The following is a 20,135-nucleotide window of genomic DNA, read 5'->3' as shown; positions in this document are numbered from 1 at the left end:
TACACACAAAGCATTATACTGTTAAAGAAAATGCACATGGATATCAGGATGTCATGCCTTCATTTGCACTGGACAGCCTTTAATGAAAATATTTCATAACTGATGCATTTCACTGTCCTCCATGGTACATCTCCCCTACTGACAGAGCTTTCTTTTAAAATAGGTAACTGAAATTAACTATAAAAGGGCAGCCGTGGTGGTGCATCAATTACCATTGCCATCTCACAGCAAGAGGTTCTCCAGTTTGATTCTCAGCTGGAGTGTCTTCTGTGCGGAGTCTGCATGTCCTCCCCATAGTCGTGTCAGTTTCCTCCAGGTGCTCTGGTTTCCTCCCACATCCTAAAGACATGTTGCAGGTGGATTGGACACTCTAAATTAGCCCTAGGTGTGCATGTGTGTGCCTTCTGTGGGGGTCTATATTATATCATCGAACGCTTAAAAAAGCGAACGCTGATTGATCGACCTAATTTAAGCGAAAGCTTACAATCTCGAACTGTCAGATCAGCAATTTTTTTCCCAGGGAAAAAAATCGCTGATCCAAAACACATACACACAACACAAGCACACCAAACAAACAGAAATCCACACACATACACCTAAAATCTGATACCTAACCCTACACTAAACTATGCACACACCACTAACTACCCACTTACCTTAACCCAAACCCTAACCCTAAGGTCCATCACTATCGCACACTCACCTCACTCGCTCCCTAACCCTAACTCACTTAAATCCGCCCTAACCCTCATGTCCACTCAATCGCACACACACCTAACCCGAGCCCTAACCCTAACTCACCTAAATCACCTTAACACTCACATCCACACAATCGCACACTTACCTGAATCCGACCAGTAACTTTCCACCATAACACTGAAAATACCGAAGCAACAGAAACGGACAACCAAATTCTTTCCCTAGGAAAAAATTTGAGTTTCTGCTGCTTCGATATTTTGCAGTTTCACGAAAATAAGTTAGATCAATCAGTGTTCGCTTTTTTAAGCATTCGAGGATATAATATAGACCCTTCTGTGGAAGGTTGGGTGCCGGGCTAGCAAGTCAACACTGTAAAACTCCACTATCAATTGTTCTGCAGACCACTGTTCCATTGTGGCGACCCCTAACAGGAAAAGCCACAGGAGAAGATTAACTGAAATTAACTATAAAACTTTCAGATTTTAACCAAATCCTTTTTTCTTTCCTAAAGGTAAGGTCTGCTAAGACTTTCTGCTATACGCACAAGTCTGGCAAATTAAAAGTCACATTACTAAAAACTTAACATAATTTTCTATAGTATTTCTGATGTTTTTTGAAAATACTTCTTGAAAATGCATTGTGGAGAACTGTGATCTGTTCCCTCTCTTTTTGACTTGGCATAAATATAATCAAGTAATTTCTGAAACTACTGACAATTTCCAACATTTTTTCACTGTTAATACATATTTTGGCTGTGTTTTTAAAGGCCGTTGACCAGTATGCTGTTGACCTACCTTTCTTCAGTAATACTGTACTTAGTCATTTTGACTAGCATTGGCTATAAGTATTGCAGGCTAAGACAGATTGTGAACCATTAAAACAGGAGCTTCCCTACCAAGCTTTTTCAACATTTCAAAGCTTATGACTTGTTCACAATAATAAAATTAGAATTTGAATCATTAGGACTCATAATGCCAAGTTGTAAAATGACGAAAATAAAAGATTATATGCAGAAGAAGAGCTAATCTACAAAATTGCTCTTCTGCTTTAAACTTGTTGTTTTTTTTTACAGGGGTGACCCCAACACTCCACACATTTATATATACCCACTCTTAAGATCACAGTACCTCAGAAAAAAGGGAATATCCTGAAAAATGGCAGTTTTAGGTTTCAGGGGGACATGGAAGCTGGATATTTCTAGTCTGGGAGAAACCCTTATGGCACATTCATTGTTGGCCAGGAATCCTGATCAGGCAATCCACTCTCTAGTAAAAGTGAAATGTTAGAGAGTGGTTCAGCTAACTGGTCCTGTTAGCCAGCCTTCCCTCAGCATTGGGAACATACCCATCCAGTCAGTAACTCCTCAAAGCCTGCTATCTTCCCTATGGGGAAGTGTGCGTCTGCATGTTGAATTCCCCTCAGCTTTACCTAAGCCCCATGAGAGTGTGAGCTTGGCCGGATTATACTCCACTGGCTAACACTTAACTAAGGTGAGCCAGATCCACCTCCATCCCCCAGAATGAGTGTGTCAGCAATGGCCACTCATTCCCATCATTCCCCAGCTTGATCCTACTAGCACATGAAATACTAGTCTGGATCTGTTCTCCTGTAGAACTGTTGAGTACATTACTAAAAATGTGTCCTCTCTCCCACTGTCCTGTCTCAAACCTCAGAGATCTTCTGTCATTAGTAACTCTGGATCTCTCATGTCACTGTCCTATACGTTTATACCTTACTTTTGAACTTTTATCCCCATCCTTGGTCCTCTACTATTCAATATTTTTATAAATGACTTCCACACAGCTATCAAATACACCACATCACCCTTTAAGCTAATGATTCAACTCTTATCTGCACTGACAGAAGCTTAGACACATTGAAACAATTATTTATGTATTTATCCTTTGTTGACTGAGTTAGTCCCAATAGATTAGTAGCATCTTTCCAGGACAGAACTGAGGTGATATTTGTACTGCTAAGGGAAATTCCTCTACTCTTGTTGATGGGTGCCATGTAATCTCTTACATCCCCTTGAGCTACCACCAACTCAAGCAGATGGATTCTTGATTAAACATTTCATCATAAGGACAACAGACTCAGGAATGCAGCCCCCAAATGCTGCACTCCATGGTCAGTGATCTGGAAATTAACCCAATTGCCTGGAGTCAGAATAAAACCTATAGCCTACTAGACTTTTAGCACCAAAGGAGAGTGTGCCATCTGTTGAGCCATTTTCACTGCTAACTCAGCAATCATCTCTCCTGCAGCATAGTTTTGTAACCATCATCTCCTACTGCATCCAAAGCCGCGGTGGTGCAGCAGTAGTGTTGTTGCCTCACAGCAAGGGGTTCCCCAGTTCGATTCTCGGCTGGAGCGCCTTCTGTGTGGAGTCCACGGTCAAGTGGCGTTTGAAAGATATGTGTGAATAGGTCGTGCCTTCGTTGAAGGTTGGACGTCGGGCTGGCACCTTGGCACCATAAAAATCTACTACCAATCATTACCATTCCAGAGTTCCACTGTGGTGACCCCTAAAAGCCGAAAGAAGAAGAACATCTCCTACTACATCCAAAGAAATTTAAGTTAACGCAGTTTAACCCTAAACAACTGAATGAAATGAAAACACATTTTAACCTACCTTCCTCTAAAAGCACAAAAGTGAAACTTGTATCATATATCATGCTCCTGGGAGACACAATTGATGCGCACCTGAAATTTGACTTCCATATAAAGGAAGTTGTGAATAACAAATCATCAAAACTTGAAGACTTCTATGGGATTAAATATTACTTTAATAAAATTGCAAGAAAAAAAAAATTCTACCTACCCTTCTGTATGCTGCTCCCATATTAGTCAATCTGTAAATCACCTAATCTATTCTCTTAGAAGAATGTTACAATTAAGTTGGAGAAATTGAAACTAATATGACATATAAATCCTACCACTGCCTTGCACTAAAACAAATGGAGTAGCAGAACTATTACGTTCGCTATTCATGTCACAACTGACTGCTATACATAGTTTTTTCTATAATCCAAAATACCACCCTAGTGTAATCAACATCCTTGAGTACTACTTCACAGCTAAACCACCTCATTCTACAGGTCAATTCATACTCTCCCTAACAAAATCTAATAGTTTTATAGGCAATTCCTTGTATTCTTCCTGTTTGTCCAAAATGTGGAACTCCAGTGCTGTCCCTCTAAAGCAAGTGACCAACACTAAAGCTTTTAAACATCACATAATGCTCACCTAGCTCTGCTTTGCACAACTCTTGGATAACAACCCTCTATTCTAACTATCTGCTAATCTTCATTTCATATCATAAAACAATAATCAGATTCAATTGTTCCCTCATGTTTTGCATCTGAAGTATTTGTAATCTTGCCAAAATTTGCACTGTGAAATTTGATTTACATCTGAATTTAAGCCTGAGAAATCATGCTTCTTAAAGACTCTGTTCCATGAGATATATTACTCTGTGAATTTGTACTTTAAGATTACTTGTGTAAATTTTATCTTGAAATGTGTACTTTTAAATGTTTTCAGTAAATTGTTATTACCTTGTTATAACTTTTCATCTTTGTAATATTATGTTTATGTCTTTTATCTATATACACATATTTGTTATTACTGAACAACTACATTTACCATTACTGTAGAGCTTTTTTTCTACAGGTCTCCAATGAAAAGGGTCTTTTGTTGGCCTATTTGAACTACCCAATAAACAATGCAATAAATAAGTACTCCTTACTGCAGTCTATACCTTTCCTCTTGACTTTTCATTCAGTGGAAACTGTAACTTTTCAAACACCTCATAATTCTTTGTATCAGTTTAATTTAATTTAATCATATCTGTAAATCAATTATAGTATCTATCCAGTTGGTTAACCCAGTCTATCATTATGTTTTGTTGCTTGCAGCCCTTATTATAGTGACTGCACTCATTACTGGTAATATACTCTTTAGTCATATTGGTGCAGTTGTTTATGCTGATACTGCTTAATCCAGTTTCTCCCCATGTTTACCACTTGCCATCCTATTTGTAGTGGATGTACTTATTACAGTCAATGCTACTTTTCTTGCATGTACTCATACAAATGCTGACAGTGATTTTCTATATTATCTTAACAATTATATTTATAGATATTGTTTTATTCTCTAAGTCCTTATATAATTGTATTTCTTTTCCTTTTCCTAAAAATGTTATTGGAGCTTTTTACCCAGGTCGTACTCTGGAAAGAAGTCTTATATGATACCATTGGTGTTCCCATTAATCAAATGCAAGTAAATAAATACTTCAATTCAGATTCACTGAGGTGAAGTCAGGGCTAAATCCTTCTGTATACATAGCTGGTTTGGCATGATTACTTCATGACACTCATGGGCCTATCTGCTATCACTAAATAACAAAAGTCTGGAAACTGTCAGTCCTTGTCCTTAGTTTAATCTCAGTCATATATGCATCTGAAAGAAAAAGGGAGTGGCAGCATGAGTCTCCAAATAAATACTGTAAATTGAAAAAGTCTCAGAGAATCAATACCATACCACTTTGTGTCTAAGTACTTTATCACAATAATATTGTGAAACAATGTTGTACATTTCAAAATACTCAAGAAATCCTAGCTTTTGGGTTAACATTCAGCTTTTTTGTGTGTTTTTAAAGTGTTTACCATTGTTTTAACATCTATAATAAACTATTTATCTGTCAACTGTTTCAATACTGTTTCTCTGAGACTTTTTCCACATGAGAATCAGTTGAATTAGCAGTACATGTTTTTTTGTGAATACTAAATGACTTAGAGAGTAAACATTTTTTTGGTTCACAATATGCTTAATAGTTCTCTAGAAGCACTGTTAATGTGTCTTTTACCTCCTTTTTGATGATAACACTGTGATGAGAAGGGACATCACACATTTAATTTTTCTGATATCTCTGTAGTTTCACTTGAATTGAGATACAACTCAGCGTTCTGATCGAAATCTTTCTGTTTTCAAGCAAGTTGCCATGCAGTATACTGGACCTCAACTGCCACTTTACTTCCCTCTTTTCCAGTTTTATGACTCCTTCCTTAGAATCATACCTGTCTCCTTCCCTGTTGTACATACCTTTGTATTATATCCGAAGAGGATGAGTCCCTTAATCTAAAGTAAACACACTGAAGGATTCGGATTCATAATTAACTCCCTCCCTACTTCACTAGCTACTTTCCATATTCATGACATCATTCATCTTGTCACAAGCTTTTGCCATGTGGTTCAACTGGGCAGCAGTCCAGTTCCTCAGTACTGGACTTCCTTCTACTCTTTCAAACTTGTCTATTAGCTGCCTGTGTTGGATCAAATCAAAGTCCAAAGTGGCGTTTGGGTACACCATGTCCATTGGCATTCTTCTGTCAAGTTTATTTGTAATTTGGTCATTAGATTGCTTCAGGCTTCAATACCAGCTAAATCTGGCCACAAACACTTGCTACTTGCTGTGTTGGAGATCACTGTAACTTAGAAAACCACTCAACCTTTTTCTCAGGACTCTGTTCATACTTTTCTTTGATATTGCTATTAGGTTAACAACCCAGTAGTCACCAAGCTTTTTCAGACTTCAATGTTATTGCAAATGCAGCCCATCACCAGTATGAACAGCAGTGCGCTCAGTGATGAACCACATTTGCTGTCCTCCATTTCTCATGCACATCTGCCATGCCCAATGCTCTTTCGATGCTATCAGTAAGAAGATATCCCAGTACACTGGGCAGATTCGTCAGGTCCCTAGTAAGTCACTCATTTGGCCCTTGTGCTCCTCCTTGCTTAAGTCAGTGACTGTGCACTATTCCTCCTCACATTCAATCCTGGTATCTTTTCATTGTTTTCTTTACCGTGCCCTACTGCCTCCCCATCATGGTACTGTCTTGATTTCTTTTATGAAGAGTGCTTATTTTGGACTGCTGCTAGTATTTCATGTTCTCTTTGTTCAGCTTGGCATGATATGATCCTCTTTTTCTTCCTTCTGTTATATAATTGAAAGGCCTGTGCTGTCCTTCCAGACCCCTTCAAACAATTAGCTCTTGGAGCTACCAGTTTACCAACAGTCTTAAGCAATGATATGTAATAATAATAAAATTATGAAGTGGGGCACATAATGTGCAATGAGTTTGACTGAGATTTAATCTGCTAACAAAATAAAGCTTGTCATGAACTGAATTACCTGCAATAATTATCAGTTATAGCTGTGATATGGTTGAAAGTTTAGCATTCAAATCCTTACTGTTTTGCCTACAGAGTGTGGATCACGGCCTGTATACACACCAAGAATAGTTGGAGGAAATGATTCCAGAATAGGACAATGGCCTTGGCAAGTTAGCCTTCACTTCAAAGGACAGCATTTGTGTGGAGGAGCCATAATTACATCACAGTGGATAGCAACAGCTGCACATTGTGTTGTTGAGTAAGTTTCTTATCATTAATAAACTGCATCTCAGCCAGTTTACTTGCATGTGCTATCAACATATCATTCTTCATTTGAATGCTAGTGAAATACTATAAATAAACTATTATCAACATGTCTGACTTTGGTCTTCATAGTAAGAAATAATGCAACTCAAATGTTTTTAAAATGTACTTTTCCATGTTTCTCCATGGAACAACCTCGCATACTATATGAAGATAACAGTATTAACATAATCTTACAAGAAACATACTATGTACTTCTTTCTAAATGACTGTATATAAATCTACTTATTATTTAGATATTCAGTCTGCCAAACAGTCCTAAGAATCGTGTCCTATTCTTCCTTTCTACTATGATGTCCTGTCCCATGAATTCATTTTTATGAGTTTGGCCTTGCAGTGATATATCATATCTTCTGTAGGAAATGAAAACTAGCTTTTCTTAAGGCATTTTTGTTCTAAATGAGATTCTTTGTAGTACACAAGAAATGTTATGTAGAACTTAAGGAACAGATTTTCAAAAGCTGCTTTAAGGCTTGCATAAATTCCTTATCACTTGCATAGTTTGCCACAGTCTATGTCCTTTGTCATATATTTGCACAGTTAAGCTACCAAACCCCATCTGCAGTAGACAGCTATGTAGTGGTTTGCTAAATGTTGATCTAACTTGAAGTAACAAATTAGACTGTAAAATACCAAAGACAGTGTTTGATTGCTGTAAGCCTACTGTTTGTTCAGACATCACAGATTGTTCACAATCAATGTATCCCCAGATTTTTTTCTCCATGATCTCATAGTGCAGGAAAAATGCTGACAGAAGCTGTCCATGAAAACAAAATAAAAATAAACTAAATAAACTCCAATTCAAAAGGAAAAAAAAACAAAGTCACAAAATGGGTGAAGCTGTCCATGAATTTGAATGGATATTGATGCAAAGAATGTCATGTCCTCATCCACTTACACCTTAACATTATCCCTCCATCTCATGTTTTGAAATTGCCATTCACAAATGTTTGAGGCAGTTAAATGCCAGATAGCTAAAACTGTGCTTGGGATCAAAGATGTTTGGCAGAAATGTCTTAAGTTGTTTATGACTCTTGTATATACCAACACAAACATATTCTCAAACTAGGATAACCAAAACAGCAGGAATGTGGTATTTGGTATTTTATAACAAAACTGTTGTTTAAATGCAATTTTAAATAAAACAGACAGATTGAAGTAAGACTCAATCAGTAGTTTCATGTGGACAAAAACCCTAGACATGCTCATGTATTGGACTATAACTCCTGTAACCTATACTTAATATAATTAACTCTGAGTTTATTGCACATTAGGGAAAGAGAAGTTACTTCTCATAGTGACCTACATTAAACAAACACCCTGTATGACCAGTGGTGCAAAATGCATTACTGGTTGCTAAATAAGTCATCTTGTCCCCAGTGTCTCATACCTCAAGGCAGAAAGCCAACATCACTGGCAAACAAAATTCATAGATGATTATATACTGGGGGTTGTTATTAAATTACCCCCCAAACTCAAAACCTACAGAATGAAGTCTGTCTAATAAACTCATGATTTACTGAAAGGACCTTAAACTAAATCGCTCATCAGTCTGTAGGCAACATACCACTACAATCTGAAAATAAAGTCAATGACAGTGGAACATGGATCTATAATTCCCTCTCTTTTGACCATCATGTGACAACTTTTACAATAGTGTAATGGGATACCTGTAAATCACACAGCCTCATTTCTACTTGGCCATAAAATCGACAAGACGGTATAAATGAGATACTGCCCCTCTGAAAACAAAATTACACATCAAGCAGCCTAATTACACACGTAGAGACATCAAAGAAGATAACATTACCCTTGTTAGACCTCATTTTAAACAGATTTCTCTAGACTATGGCAAGTTCTTTGGAAATGCCTACCTGCAGAATTGAGGCAAGATACACTTCAATTATTTAAAAACAAACTAAAAAACTGTTTAGGGACACCAAATGTTCTTGCTTCCATTACAATGGCAAAACCTTGCACCTCACAATGTAGTCACATCTTTCTTTTAAAGATGTACTTTTAACATATAACCACAGGATGAATGCCTGCCTTAGTTGTACATATTGTAAATAACAATGTCACTTTTATTTATAACTGTAAATAATGGGTAAATGTATTGTCTCTACTTTGTTACTGCACTATGTATAACTTTGTGTATGTTTTAGTCTAGGTATAGTTTTCTGTTTGCGTCTTGCATGATAGTGCCCAGGTCATGGCTGAAATGGGTCTGTAGATCAGACCACTCACCCCAGTTTTCAAACTGAATTAAATAAATAAACAAATAAATAATTAAATAAAATAATGGTTCAGGAAGTCCTTTTACTTAGCACATTTAATTGTCAAATGAATATCATCAAGATCTAAAAAATTTAATCACTCCCTTATACTCAGTATTGATATGATCAATTAATGAGTATAATGCCTTCTTCAGGATGAATCTCACCAAACACTTCAGAAAATTAGAAAGACTCCAAAGGTTCTAAACAAAGAAGATCACAGGCCTAATGTCTATGAGCTATCAAGAGAGGCTGGAAATTCTACCCTTTATTCAGTGTCTTCTAAACTTTTTTTGTGAGGAGATCTAACACTTACTGTGCCATTAGAAACTTGGCTGTCCTGGACGTCTTGTAGCTCTGTCAGTCAGATGACTCTACCAGTAATAGAACCAGGAATCTAAAGCTTCACCACATTTATGTAAAATATGATGGTGGAACAAGATTATAAACCAGCTCCTCCTTAACCTCTGGAATAACATGGCAATCACTGTTACTCACCATCGTTCTTTAAACAACCAATGTCAAACACTGTACTACCTACATACTACTTCTGTATATTTTATCTACTCACAGGCTATGTATATGTTGTTAGAATAACTAAACTGGTCTATAATGATATAACTCTATAGAATTTTCCAGATGGGGTAGTATATCTTGTAACCTAGTTTACGTTCTATCAACTTATTTTTGTATAGTATTCTTCATGTCACTTGTATTGTTTTTAGACTATAATGCATTTGTATTGCACTGCATGTGAAGCTCTTCTCCCCGGGCCTCCACTGAAAATGGGTTCTGAACACCCAGTCGGACCACTCCAGTAAACAAATGTCAAATAAATAAATTAGAAGGAGGCTGAGTTCTGAGGGTTCAGCCTGGAGTAGTGCAAGAGTACAACCAGTTGTTTAGTAAGTGTTTCTTCAGTGACACTTAAAACTTACTTAACTTCTTTGTCTGTCTTATTTCAGGGGGCATTTGGTTCCAGGTTTTTCCAGCCTGGTTTGGGGATAATGAGTGACCTGTAGTGTTATTAGATCTTGTGATGGATAGCAGATGTTTGTTGTTGGACCAGTGGACTCTATTAGTGGTATGAGGTTGTAGTATTCCTTTTAGAGATGGATAATTTTCTGGGGGTGTATTAGTTTATTGGCTGCGGTAAGTTAAGAGTAGTAAATGTATTTTTTTAAGTTCTAGCCAGTAAAACATTTCTAGGACTGTGCAGTGATCTTTTTGAGAAGGTTATTACTTGCATATTTTTTTATCTTGTTATAGGTCATCTGTAGTTTGTTTTTGGTGGTTACGTTAAGGTTTATAATGATGGGTGAGGCACAGGGTAGGGGATGGGAGTAGGTATCACTTTTTTGGCTCTATAGATGAATTCTAGTTTCTGTCTTTTGATGGATAATGGTAGGTATTGCTCATACTTAGACTGCCATTAAATAATACTCTTGAAGTTTGGTTTGTTTTATGCATTCTGTTTTAATTCTGTTTGAAGACATGATATGGAATCTATCCATCTATCCACAACCCCTTTTTCCCAACAGTGACAATCATCTAGAGCCAACGTTTATACCGCTGGATGGCTAGCCCTGCCACAGACATGATATAGAATGTTTTTTTTTTTATCAGAGTAGTTTTTAGGGGTGAAACATATTAGCTGAGTTTTTTAGCACCTTGGAGCAAGTATGAACTATCTAGCCATGAGTCAATGGCCAGGAAGGCCAGTTGGGTGCTGTCCTGTAGGGAGGTTAAAGTTTCATCTGAGCAGATGAGTGTGGCATCATTTGCATATTGTACCAGGGTAGCTTGTACTGTAAGTTATTGATAAAGATATTGAAGAGTAGGGGGCCTAGTACTAATCCCTGAGGGATTCCAACTGTTACTGGGAGGAAATCACATTAATGCTGTTGTCATTTTATAATTTGTTTTCTGGTGGATAAGTAGCTGTGGAACAAAGTTAATGATGGAGTATTGAAGCCTGGAGAGGCTAACTGCTGGAGGATTGTCTGATGTTCCACTGTATGAAATGCTTTTGATGGATTCAGGAAGACTGTTGATATTTGCTTTCCATTTTTTCGGAGTTGATTAACAATATTTGTGAAGTTTAGATGGGCAGTGGTGGTGCTGTGGCTAGGTCAAAATGCATCAAGAATTAGGGATAGAAGGTTGTTGTTGGTGAGGTATTTGAATAGTTGGGTGTAAAAGCATTTTTCTAATATCTTGGATACAGGAGGGAGAATAGCAATTGGGTCATAGTCGGTAAGGTGTGTAGAACTTCCAGTGGAGGGGTAGACTGTATGATAATTTCCAGATGTCAGGGGCATGATTCTTGTAAGAATCTCCTAATAAGCATGGAAACAATTAGTGCTATAGCCTCTGCTGCTAATTTTAGGAACTCAGCTGGTAAATTGTTAGTAGCTAATAAGACTGGTTTCAATTTTAGTAGATATTTTTAATTGTAGAAGTGGGGACACTATCAGGTTTAAAGAATGTCTTTTTGGTGGTTTAGGGTTGTAGAACAGTAAAGGGCACTAACGAGTTTTGATTGGTTTGTGTCAGGATAGAGTTTACAGAGTGGGTGCTGAACAGAAATGCTATATTAACTAGGTGACTAGCACCTGTTGTGGGGGGGGGGGGGGGTAGAGGGTTGTCAAGAGTTGAGCAGTGACTTTAAGGACTGCCAGAAAAGTTTGGGTTTATTTTGGTGGAGGATTTGTAAGTCAGTAAAATATGCTTTATTGACAGTAAGTATCTATTTTGTAAGATGTCTGAGATGCTTACAAACTTGTAGGGTTATTTGGGTTTTATTTTTTATACATGTTTTCCAGGCATGGTCTCTTTTTGTCAATAGTTGCTTGTAGTCTCTGTTAGCCAGGGTGTTGGGATGGACTTTACTCTTTTAGTTCTGACTGGGGTTTGTTTGTTCAGTGTGGTAACAAAGACATGATTGAAGTGATTAGCTGCCTCATCTATGGTGAGTTTTTTTAGACAGTTCCAATTGTATTGCTTTAGGGTGTAAATAGTTCTGGGTTGAAAATACACAAGTTTCAGACTTGTTTTCATGTTACTTGTTTCTGTATGTTTAGCCATTATCTAATAGTGTAGGTGGGTAGATGGTCAGCAATGCTATCTGGTAAAGTTCCACTACCACTGATATTCTGGGTCTTGTTTGTATGAATCCAGTCTAGTGTTGATTCCATACTGTGCCCTAGTAGCTACATTTATTAGATGTGAGGACCCAAATAAGTTTAAGTCAGTTGTGGAACTGATTATTTGTTTACAATTAATATTTAAGTCTCCTATGATTATTGTGTCTCTATTTATACTGTTATGCATCCAGTGTCAAAAGTCTTCAATTATAGCTAGATTATTTCAAGGGGGGTATATAGCATCTCTGTTCAACACCCACTACACCTGACTGGATCCTATCTTCAGACCCCCATAAATACACCAACTCCAGAAACCCTACCTAATAATTTAAGTGACCACCTATACTAACAGAACCATGACCCAAAATACATCTATAAAACCTCTTGTAATTTGTCTAACTTCAACCAACAATATTTAAACTCAATACTAAAATCTATAAACTGGTCCATACTAAAATCCCTACTATTAGATGATGCCATCAGCTACTTCAACAAAATATTCCTAGACACCCTCAACAACCTAGCCCTCCTCCACACAAAAAAAAAATAAAAAAGAGTCATGTTCCCTGACTAACCAAGGCCATCAAAAACCTACTAGTAACTAGAGACAAAGCCTGGCAAGAATGGCAGAAAACCAAAAATGACCCAAATTACCAAAAATGCAAACGGCTATGCAACCAAGCAATAAAAATGATAAACAATTATAAGAAGCACTATTTCTCCCAACAGCTAACCTCCCACAAAACCAACCCAAACAAATTCTGGTATAGCATTTCTCAGCTCCTTACCCCCAGGACCAAAGAAAATCCACCCCCTGCCACTGACAAAACCCCATCCCAAATAGCAGAAGCCTTCAACACACATTTCATAGAGAGTATACTCAATCTACTCAATCCTTCCCACAAGCCCTCTAACTCTCACCCCATGAACAACACCAGCCCTACCCAAACTATTACAAAAAAAAAAAACCTCCTCATCATTCCATCTGCCACAGGACACAACCACAACCCCACCCAACATCTTCCTCTCCTTACTTTCCAATCTGTACCCACTCACCACATCCTTGTTCTCCCTCGCTGACAACCTCCCACCACAGTACTTAAAACTCGCCGCCAACGCCATAGCTTATCCAGTCAGTATCCTCATTAACCCATCAACTAATCCTACATCCCTACCATGTAGAACAAAATTCATCATAACCCCTCTACACAAAGGCGGTAAGTTCTATGACATTTCCAGTTATCGCCCCATCGCTAAATTATCTCCCTTATTCAAATTATTAGAAAAATGCATACATAAACAGCTACTTAATCATACCCTACAAAACAATTTACTTACCCCCACTCAGCATGGCTTCAGACCTTCAAATAGTACAACCGCTGCATTAGTCTCCTTCACAGATACAGTCAACAAAGCCAGACTTTTAACATCTGTAAACAACTCTCTACCCTCAGTTTTTCCCCTACTACTCAACTATGGTTCAGCAGTTACTTAACAGGCAGGCAACAATGTGTAAAATGGCAGGGAACTCTCTCTGTCTACCTAATAGCACTGGAGTTCCTCAGGGATCTATTCTTGGACCATTACTCTTTAACATCTTCATTAACAACCTTCACACCGCCTCCCACCAAAACTCCCTAATACAGTATGCTGATGATTCTACTATCATCTCTGTTAGAAAAATGTGTATTTGAATATATGAGAAATGCTCATTTAAAAGCAAAGTAGTATATAATGCATTTTATTCTATTAATCATATAACAGTACAATTAATTCATGTGTAAATGTAAGTAGTTTTGAAACTGCAGTGTGGCTTGAAGCAAAGCTGATCTCTGACCCTGGCAGAATGCTAGCTTAGCAAGTTTTAATGTTTATGCTTTTCACAAGTGATTATCTGCTGGGTCAGGAAATTAAATGTGTGAAATAATGAAATCTTCTGCTCTTTCCTGTTGGAATGATTTGGCCTTGTATATGTGTTACTAAGATAGCACGCAGCTGTGTGAGAAAGTGTAACAGAGAACAAAGACGTGCATTAAAAGACTGAAGCTGCTATTGTATTCGAACTGATATGAAACCTTGAACAAGTAACTTTACAGAAAGACATTATGACTGACCAGCTGGATAGCAAGGCCGTATTGTATCTAGAGGAAAAGATTTTTAAAATATACAGCATCAGCAGATTTAATGAATAAAGGCTTGTAAGCTAAAGTGATGTAGATGCCCTGTGACATATCACGTCAGTAAGGTGGGCATAGCTTAAATGTTAAACCTATATAAAATTGTGTGCTTCCTGTTTCATGTCAGACAAAATTCTGTACTTGTACGTTTTTTGACTCCTGGTGTACACTAGTAAACTTTTGAATCTGAACCTCCTGTGTATTGAATTCTTAATTTTATTTAACAATCTCCTCTGCCAATAATATAAAACACCTTCAGCATCTTACCCAAACTGCCTTCACTTCCATAGAGACCTGGCTAAACAATGCACAGCTTTTGCTGAACTCAAATAAATCAAAACTTCTCCTTTTCATACCCAAAAATCTCATGGCCAACTTCAAGATCACTTCACTAAACAATACTCAACTAGAAATTGTTCCCCATGCCAAACTACTAAGAGTAACCATAGAAAATAAGCTTTCCTTTGCTCTACATATTCACAATGCAATAAATAAAACTCACTGCAAACGAGCAATGCTATACCGGCACAAAAACTTCATGAACTCAACCACCAAAATCACCCTGGCTACCACTTACCTGCTCCTCTCTCTTCTCTATGGTACTCCCATCCTGACAAATATTCAGATTACCCTAAAAAACAAACTGGAATCCTGCTATAATAAAGTAGCTAAATTTGCTTTAAATGCACCACATAACACACACGCCAATGCACAGCTCTCAGTACCATCAACTGGCTCAAACTCACCTCCTAGACCACCTACAATTCAATCTGGCACACAAAGTTCTACAGCGACCCAATGACTGCCTACCACTCAACTCACTCCTCCAAACTTACATACCCACCAGAACATTCCTTTCTGAAGACAAGCAACTAGTAACCCTATAGAGACCAAACAAAAAAGCAGGACAGTGTCTTTATACCCACACTATAGCAAAACTCTGGAATGCCCTACCAACTAGCATCAAAGCAATTGCAAACCACAAGAATTTCAAACTCAAACTAAAAAAACACCTCCAAGATATAAGCATCTGCCCCTGCTCCAAAATGACTTACCTGCTGAATCTAGCTTTGTTTGTATAACATGAGCACTGATCCAGGTCATCTTTTTTTGGAGAAGGTTCCCCTGCATCCTAGTAGCATGAGTGTGCAATTAGAACTTGTCTGATTGAAGACTGCTGGAACAGGGCTCAGTTTTGAGTTTTTTTTCTAGTTAATTGGGTAACTTCTTTAAATCAGTTTGTTAGTTTTCTATTGTTTTATATATATAAAAAGATTGCACTTTATTCATCTGCTTTTACTGTATGTGTGTTTCTTCCTACTTTATTACTAGGGGCATTGACTACAACTCCGATCTGCGATATATAACAAGTATCCTTTTCTGTGCATTTAAAGTGTTTTTTTATTGTATCTACTTTATTTTCTGAAAAAAAATATATACTTGTTTCCCACCTTTCTAAGCTAGTATAGTCCAGTTTTCAGGTTAGTGCTGAATTCAGGGCTGTGTTACAAATCTCTGTGTTTGCCCATACATTACTTGGATAGAACGAAGTTTCTCTGTTCACCTGTGAGAGAGGGGAGCTTTGACCAGCCTATCTGTCCCTGTAGGAGTGGTTTCGACCCAGAAATTAATAGTTTATTGGCCATTTTGGGCTAATTTCTATCTCTTTCATTTCCCTGCTATAAATACCGCATTTGCCCGGTTTTGTGCACCGGAGAGTGCCAGTTAGCTAGGGTATAACTATTCCCGGCTCCACAAAGTCTCCTCTTCAATTTTTCCCTTGGAACTAAACAAACTTTCAACTTAAGCACTCAAGCCATTAATTTTTCAGCCCGGCACCTGCTCAAAACTCATAGCAAGCACTTATAAACCCTAGCACTAGACCCTCCAGTACTGTACAGAAGGATAAGGCTCTCTATTCGACCTTACCAGTCATCCAGTAAAACAGTTCACTGTACCTATCCAGGCATGTCCAAAGGGCAGTTTCAGGTGAACTCTCCAGTCCAACTGGTGAATCTGTGAATTTTGAGGCAATGTTAAAACTGCCTCATGCACACACACAACCCTCTCCTCCTACACTAAAACATGCGAGAGATGCAATTATACAGCCAAACTGGAGGCTAAGCTCTCTCAACCCAAGACTGGATCAGACAGTCAAGAGGAGAAGGGAAATACTTCCATCACACCACCACTTTCACATACACCCATTAAACCAGCACCGGCAAAAAACACACAAAAATACATGAAAATATACTCTGAGGCTCTAAATAAAAATCTGCAAAAGCAACAGAGACCTCCAAAGCAAACATCCAAACAACCTCCACCCCCAACACAAACCATGAAACACATACTTCACAAAACCAGTGTGCCATGTAATCACAGCCCTTAAGGCAAAATAACATACCTAACATACTAGTAATAGGCGACTCTGTAGTCAGGCACACTGATGTCCCACTCACTAGGCTGAATAAGGAGAAGGTTACTGTTAGTTGCCTGTCGGGTGCCAGGATCCACCACATAACACAAGCACTCAGGTCACTCCAGAACAAGTACAAATATGACTTTGTCATTGTCCATGTTGGTGTGAATGACCTGAGCCATACCTCCCTGGACTACATGAAAAAAGACATGGAAGCGCTCTCTGATCACGTATCCCAGGCCGGTATGACCCTAACCCTGAGTAGCATCCTGCCCTCACCAAGAATGATACCATGGTATAAAGAAAAAATTCTCGACTTCAACAATTGCCTAGGTTTCTGGTGTCATTCAAAGAGGATCCAGAGTCTGTCCGCCTGGGATGACATGCTCGACAAGCCACTCTGCTTCGCTAGAGATGGCTTGCACCTGTCACCCTTAGGCTTTTGAATTCTGGCCAAGGCTCTTGCCACCCCCATAGTGCCTTTTTTAGGCAAGGCTCAAAAGACAAACCCACTGCCATAAATAGCACAAGTAACAAAAACTGAGGGTAATGCTACTCAATGTCAGAAGTCTAAACCTCAAAATGCATGCATTCGAGGCACTCCTCAGTATGGAGAAAATCGATATATGTGCAGTAACAGAAACCTGGTTTAAGGCTCCAGAGAGCACCCCAGCACGACCAGGCTACAACTCATACCATACATTTCGGCCACAGAACCCGAACCAAAATACAAAAGGCGAGGGCATATCCATATTCATCAAGGATACCCACACCTCCAGGTTAGTGGCACAGCACGATGCTTCAGAGATCATCCACATGCAACTAACAATGGGCAAAACTGCAATTCAAATTGTAGCTTGCTACAGATCACCCACCATGTCCCAGGACCCCCATTCCACATTTCTGGAAACACTGGGAAACATAAAGGTCCTACCAAACACCCTAATATTGGGTGATTTCAATTACCCAAACATTAACTGGGAGAACTACTCAAGTACTAACTCCCTTGCCCACCATTTCCTCGAATTTATAAACTCAAACGCCCTGGTTCAACTGGTCAACACTTCCACCAGAGGTGACAACATATTGGACCTGGTCATCACCAACATGGGTGACCAGTGTTCCACACCGGAGGTCAACCCCTCGCTGGTTAGAGCTGACCATAAACAAATCATTTTGGATATCCACATTCCGCCCCCCCTGGACAAGGAAACCACCATGAAAAACTTTTCAAAAGCAAACTTTACGTTACTTAAGACCAAGGTGGAAAGTTTCAAAGCCTCCATGCTAAAGGATAATGCTGTCCAAGCTGCAAAATCCTTTACTAATGCATTCTACGGGCACCTACAAGAATCCATGGATCTTGCCATCCCAAGCAAAACCAAGACTCACTCCTCCAAGAAAAGGAAAGCAGTCTGGTGGACTCCTGCCATAAACAAGCTATACAACAGAAGGAGGAAACTAGTACAGAAAAGAGTAAAATCCCAAGAAGGGAAGAATCCCTGATCAGTATCAGCAAGAAACTATGATCCCTCATAAAATCATCCAAGGTGAGCTTCCAAAGAAAAATTGCCAAGGACTCCAAAAATAACCACAAGGCATTCTTTAGCTATGTCAAGAATCTAAGTGGCAATGCTCAGATATGCTTGGAGTTAGTGCCGAATGGCACAAAATACACTGAACCAGCTGATATTGCCAATATCCTGGCAGACAGGTTCAGCGCAAACTTCACCCCCCTTTCACCCCCAAAAAGGCCCATAACCATGCCAGAAAAATGTAGAGTCCCTGAAATCACAGACACTCAGGTTAAAACAGCTCTCTCCAAAGCCAAAAACACAGCATCAATGGGACCAGATGGTGTCCCAGGCTGCAGCCTACATGAGCTCAAAGACAAACTAACCCCTCACCTAAACACACTGTTCAAACTCAGCCTCTCCACAGGCTACGTATCCATAGAGTGGTGCACAGCAACGGTTATTCCACTCCACAAAGGTAGAGCCACAAAAGACCCCGGGAACTATCGCCCTATAAGCCTGACTAGCTCTGTCTGCAAGACTATGGAGCGCATCATCATGGAACTCATTAACAGACATTGGGAACCTCCAAACACTGGACCCTACCCAGTTCGGCTTTGTTAAGGGCAGATCATGCCTCCTAAACCTGGTGGACTTCTTTGAGACAGTTACCAAGGCTATAGACAAGGGAAAGGTGGTACACACAGCCTACCTAGACCTTGCAAAGGCCTTCAACATCATTCCTCATTCTGGTATTATAGATAAGCTCACCAGCCTGAACGTAAACTAATACGTCACAAGATGGGTTGCTAACTGGCTCACGGACAGAACCCACATGGTGAGAGTTGCGGGAGCTAGGTCTGACTATAAACCGGTTACAAGTGGCGGTCCCCAGGGCTCACTCCTAGGACCCCTCCTGTTTGGCATATACTTCTCAGAGGTACAGGCAAGCACAGGAGGAGTATGGCTGATCAAGTTTGCAGATGACTGCAAACTAGTGGCTATAATTGACTCTCCGGCTGACACAGACATCCTCCAAAAGGGTCTCACTGAGACAGATACCTGGTGTCAAAATCATGCCCTCAAGCTAAATGCCAAAAAGTGCATAGTCGTCCCCTTTGGAAGTACCCACAAACTACCACATAGCTGGTAGTCCCCTAAATACGGAAAATGTAATAAGGGATCTGGGGACCCAAGTAGACAGTAATCTCACCTTTGATAATCACATTGCCAAAGTGGTTAGAAAATCTTTCTACATAGCCCACCTAATCACAAAAGGGTCCTCATCCAGATCAAAAGAGGTCATTGTGCCCCTCTACTCATCACTCATCAGACCCATCATAGAGTACAACGCCCCATTTGGGATGTACCTTACAAGACACCTGCAACAGCTGGAAAGA

At 39.1% G+C, this 20,135-nt stretch overlaps 1 protein-coding gene across 1 annotated transcript in view; it reads left to right on the top strand.

Moving 5' to 3' along the window:
- The window catches only part of LOC122805304 (transmembrane protease serine 3-like), a 609,068-nt gene that overhangs the window by 241,511 nt on the left and 347,422 nt on the right, over window positions 1-20,135 (top strand). The window contains exon 7 of the mRNA XM_044075392.1: window positions 6,973-7,138. Coding sequence (XP_043931327.1) covers window positions 6,973-7,138 — 166 coding nt within the window. The remainder of the gene's footprint in view (window positions 1-6,972; window positions 7,139-20,135) is intronic.

This window comes from Protopterus annectens, chromosome 6.part1 (assembly GCF_019279795.1).
Source record: "Protopterus annectens isolate FY-2018-M chromosome 6.part1, PAN1.0, whole genome shotgun sequence".
Classification (NCBI taxonomy): Eukaryota; Metazoa; Chordata; order Ceratodontiformes; family Protopteridae; genus Protopterus; species Protopterus annectens.
The sequence above is the reverse complement of the archived record's forward strand: the minus strand, read 5'-3'. Positions and strand labels throughout refer to the sequence as shown.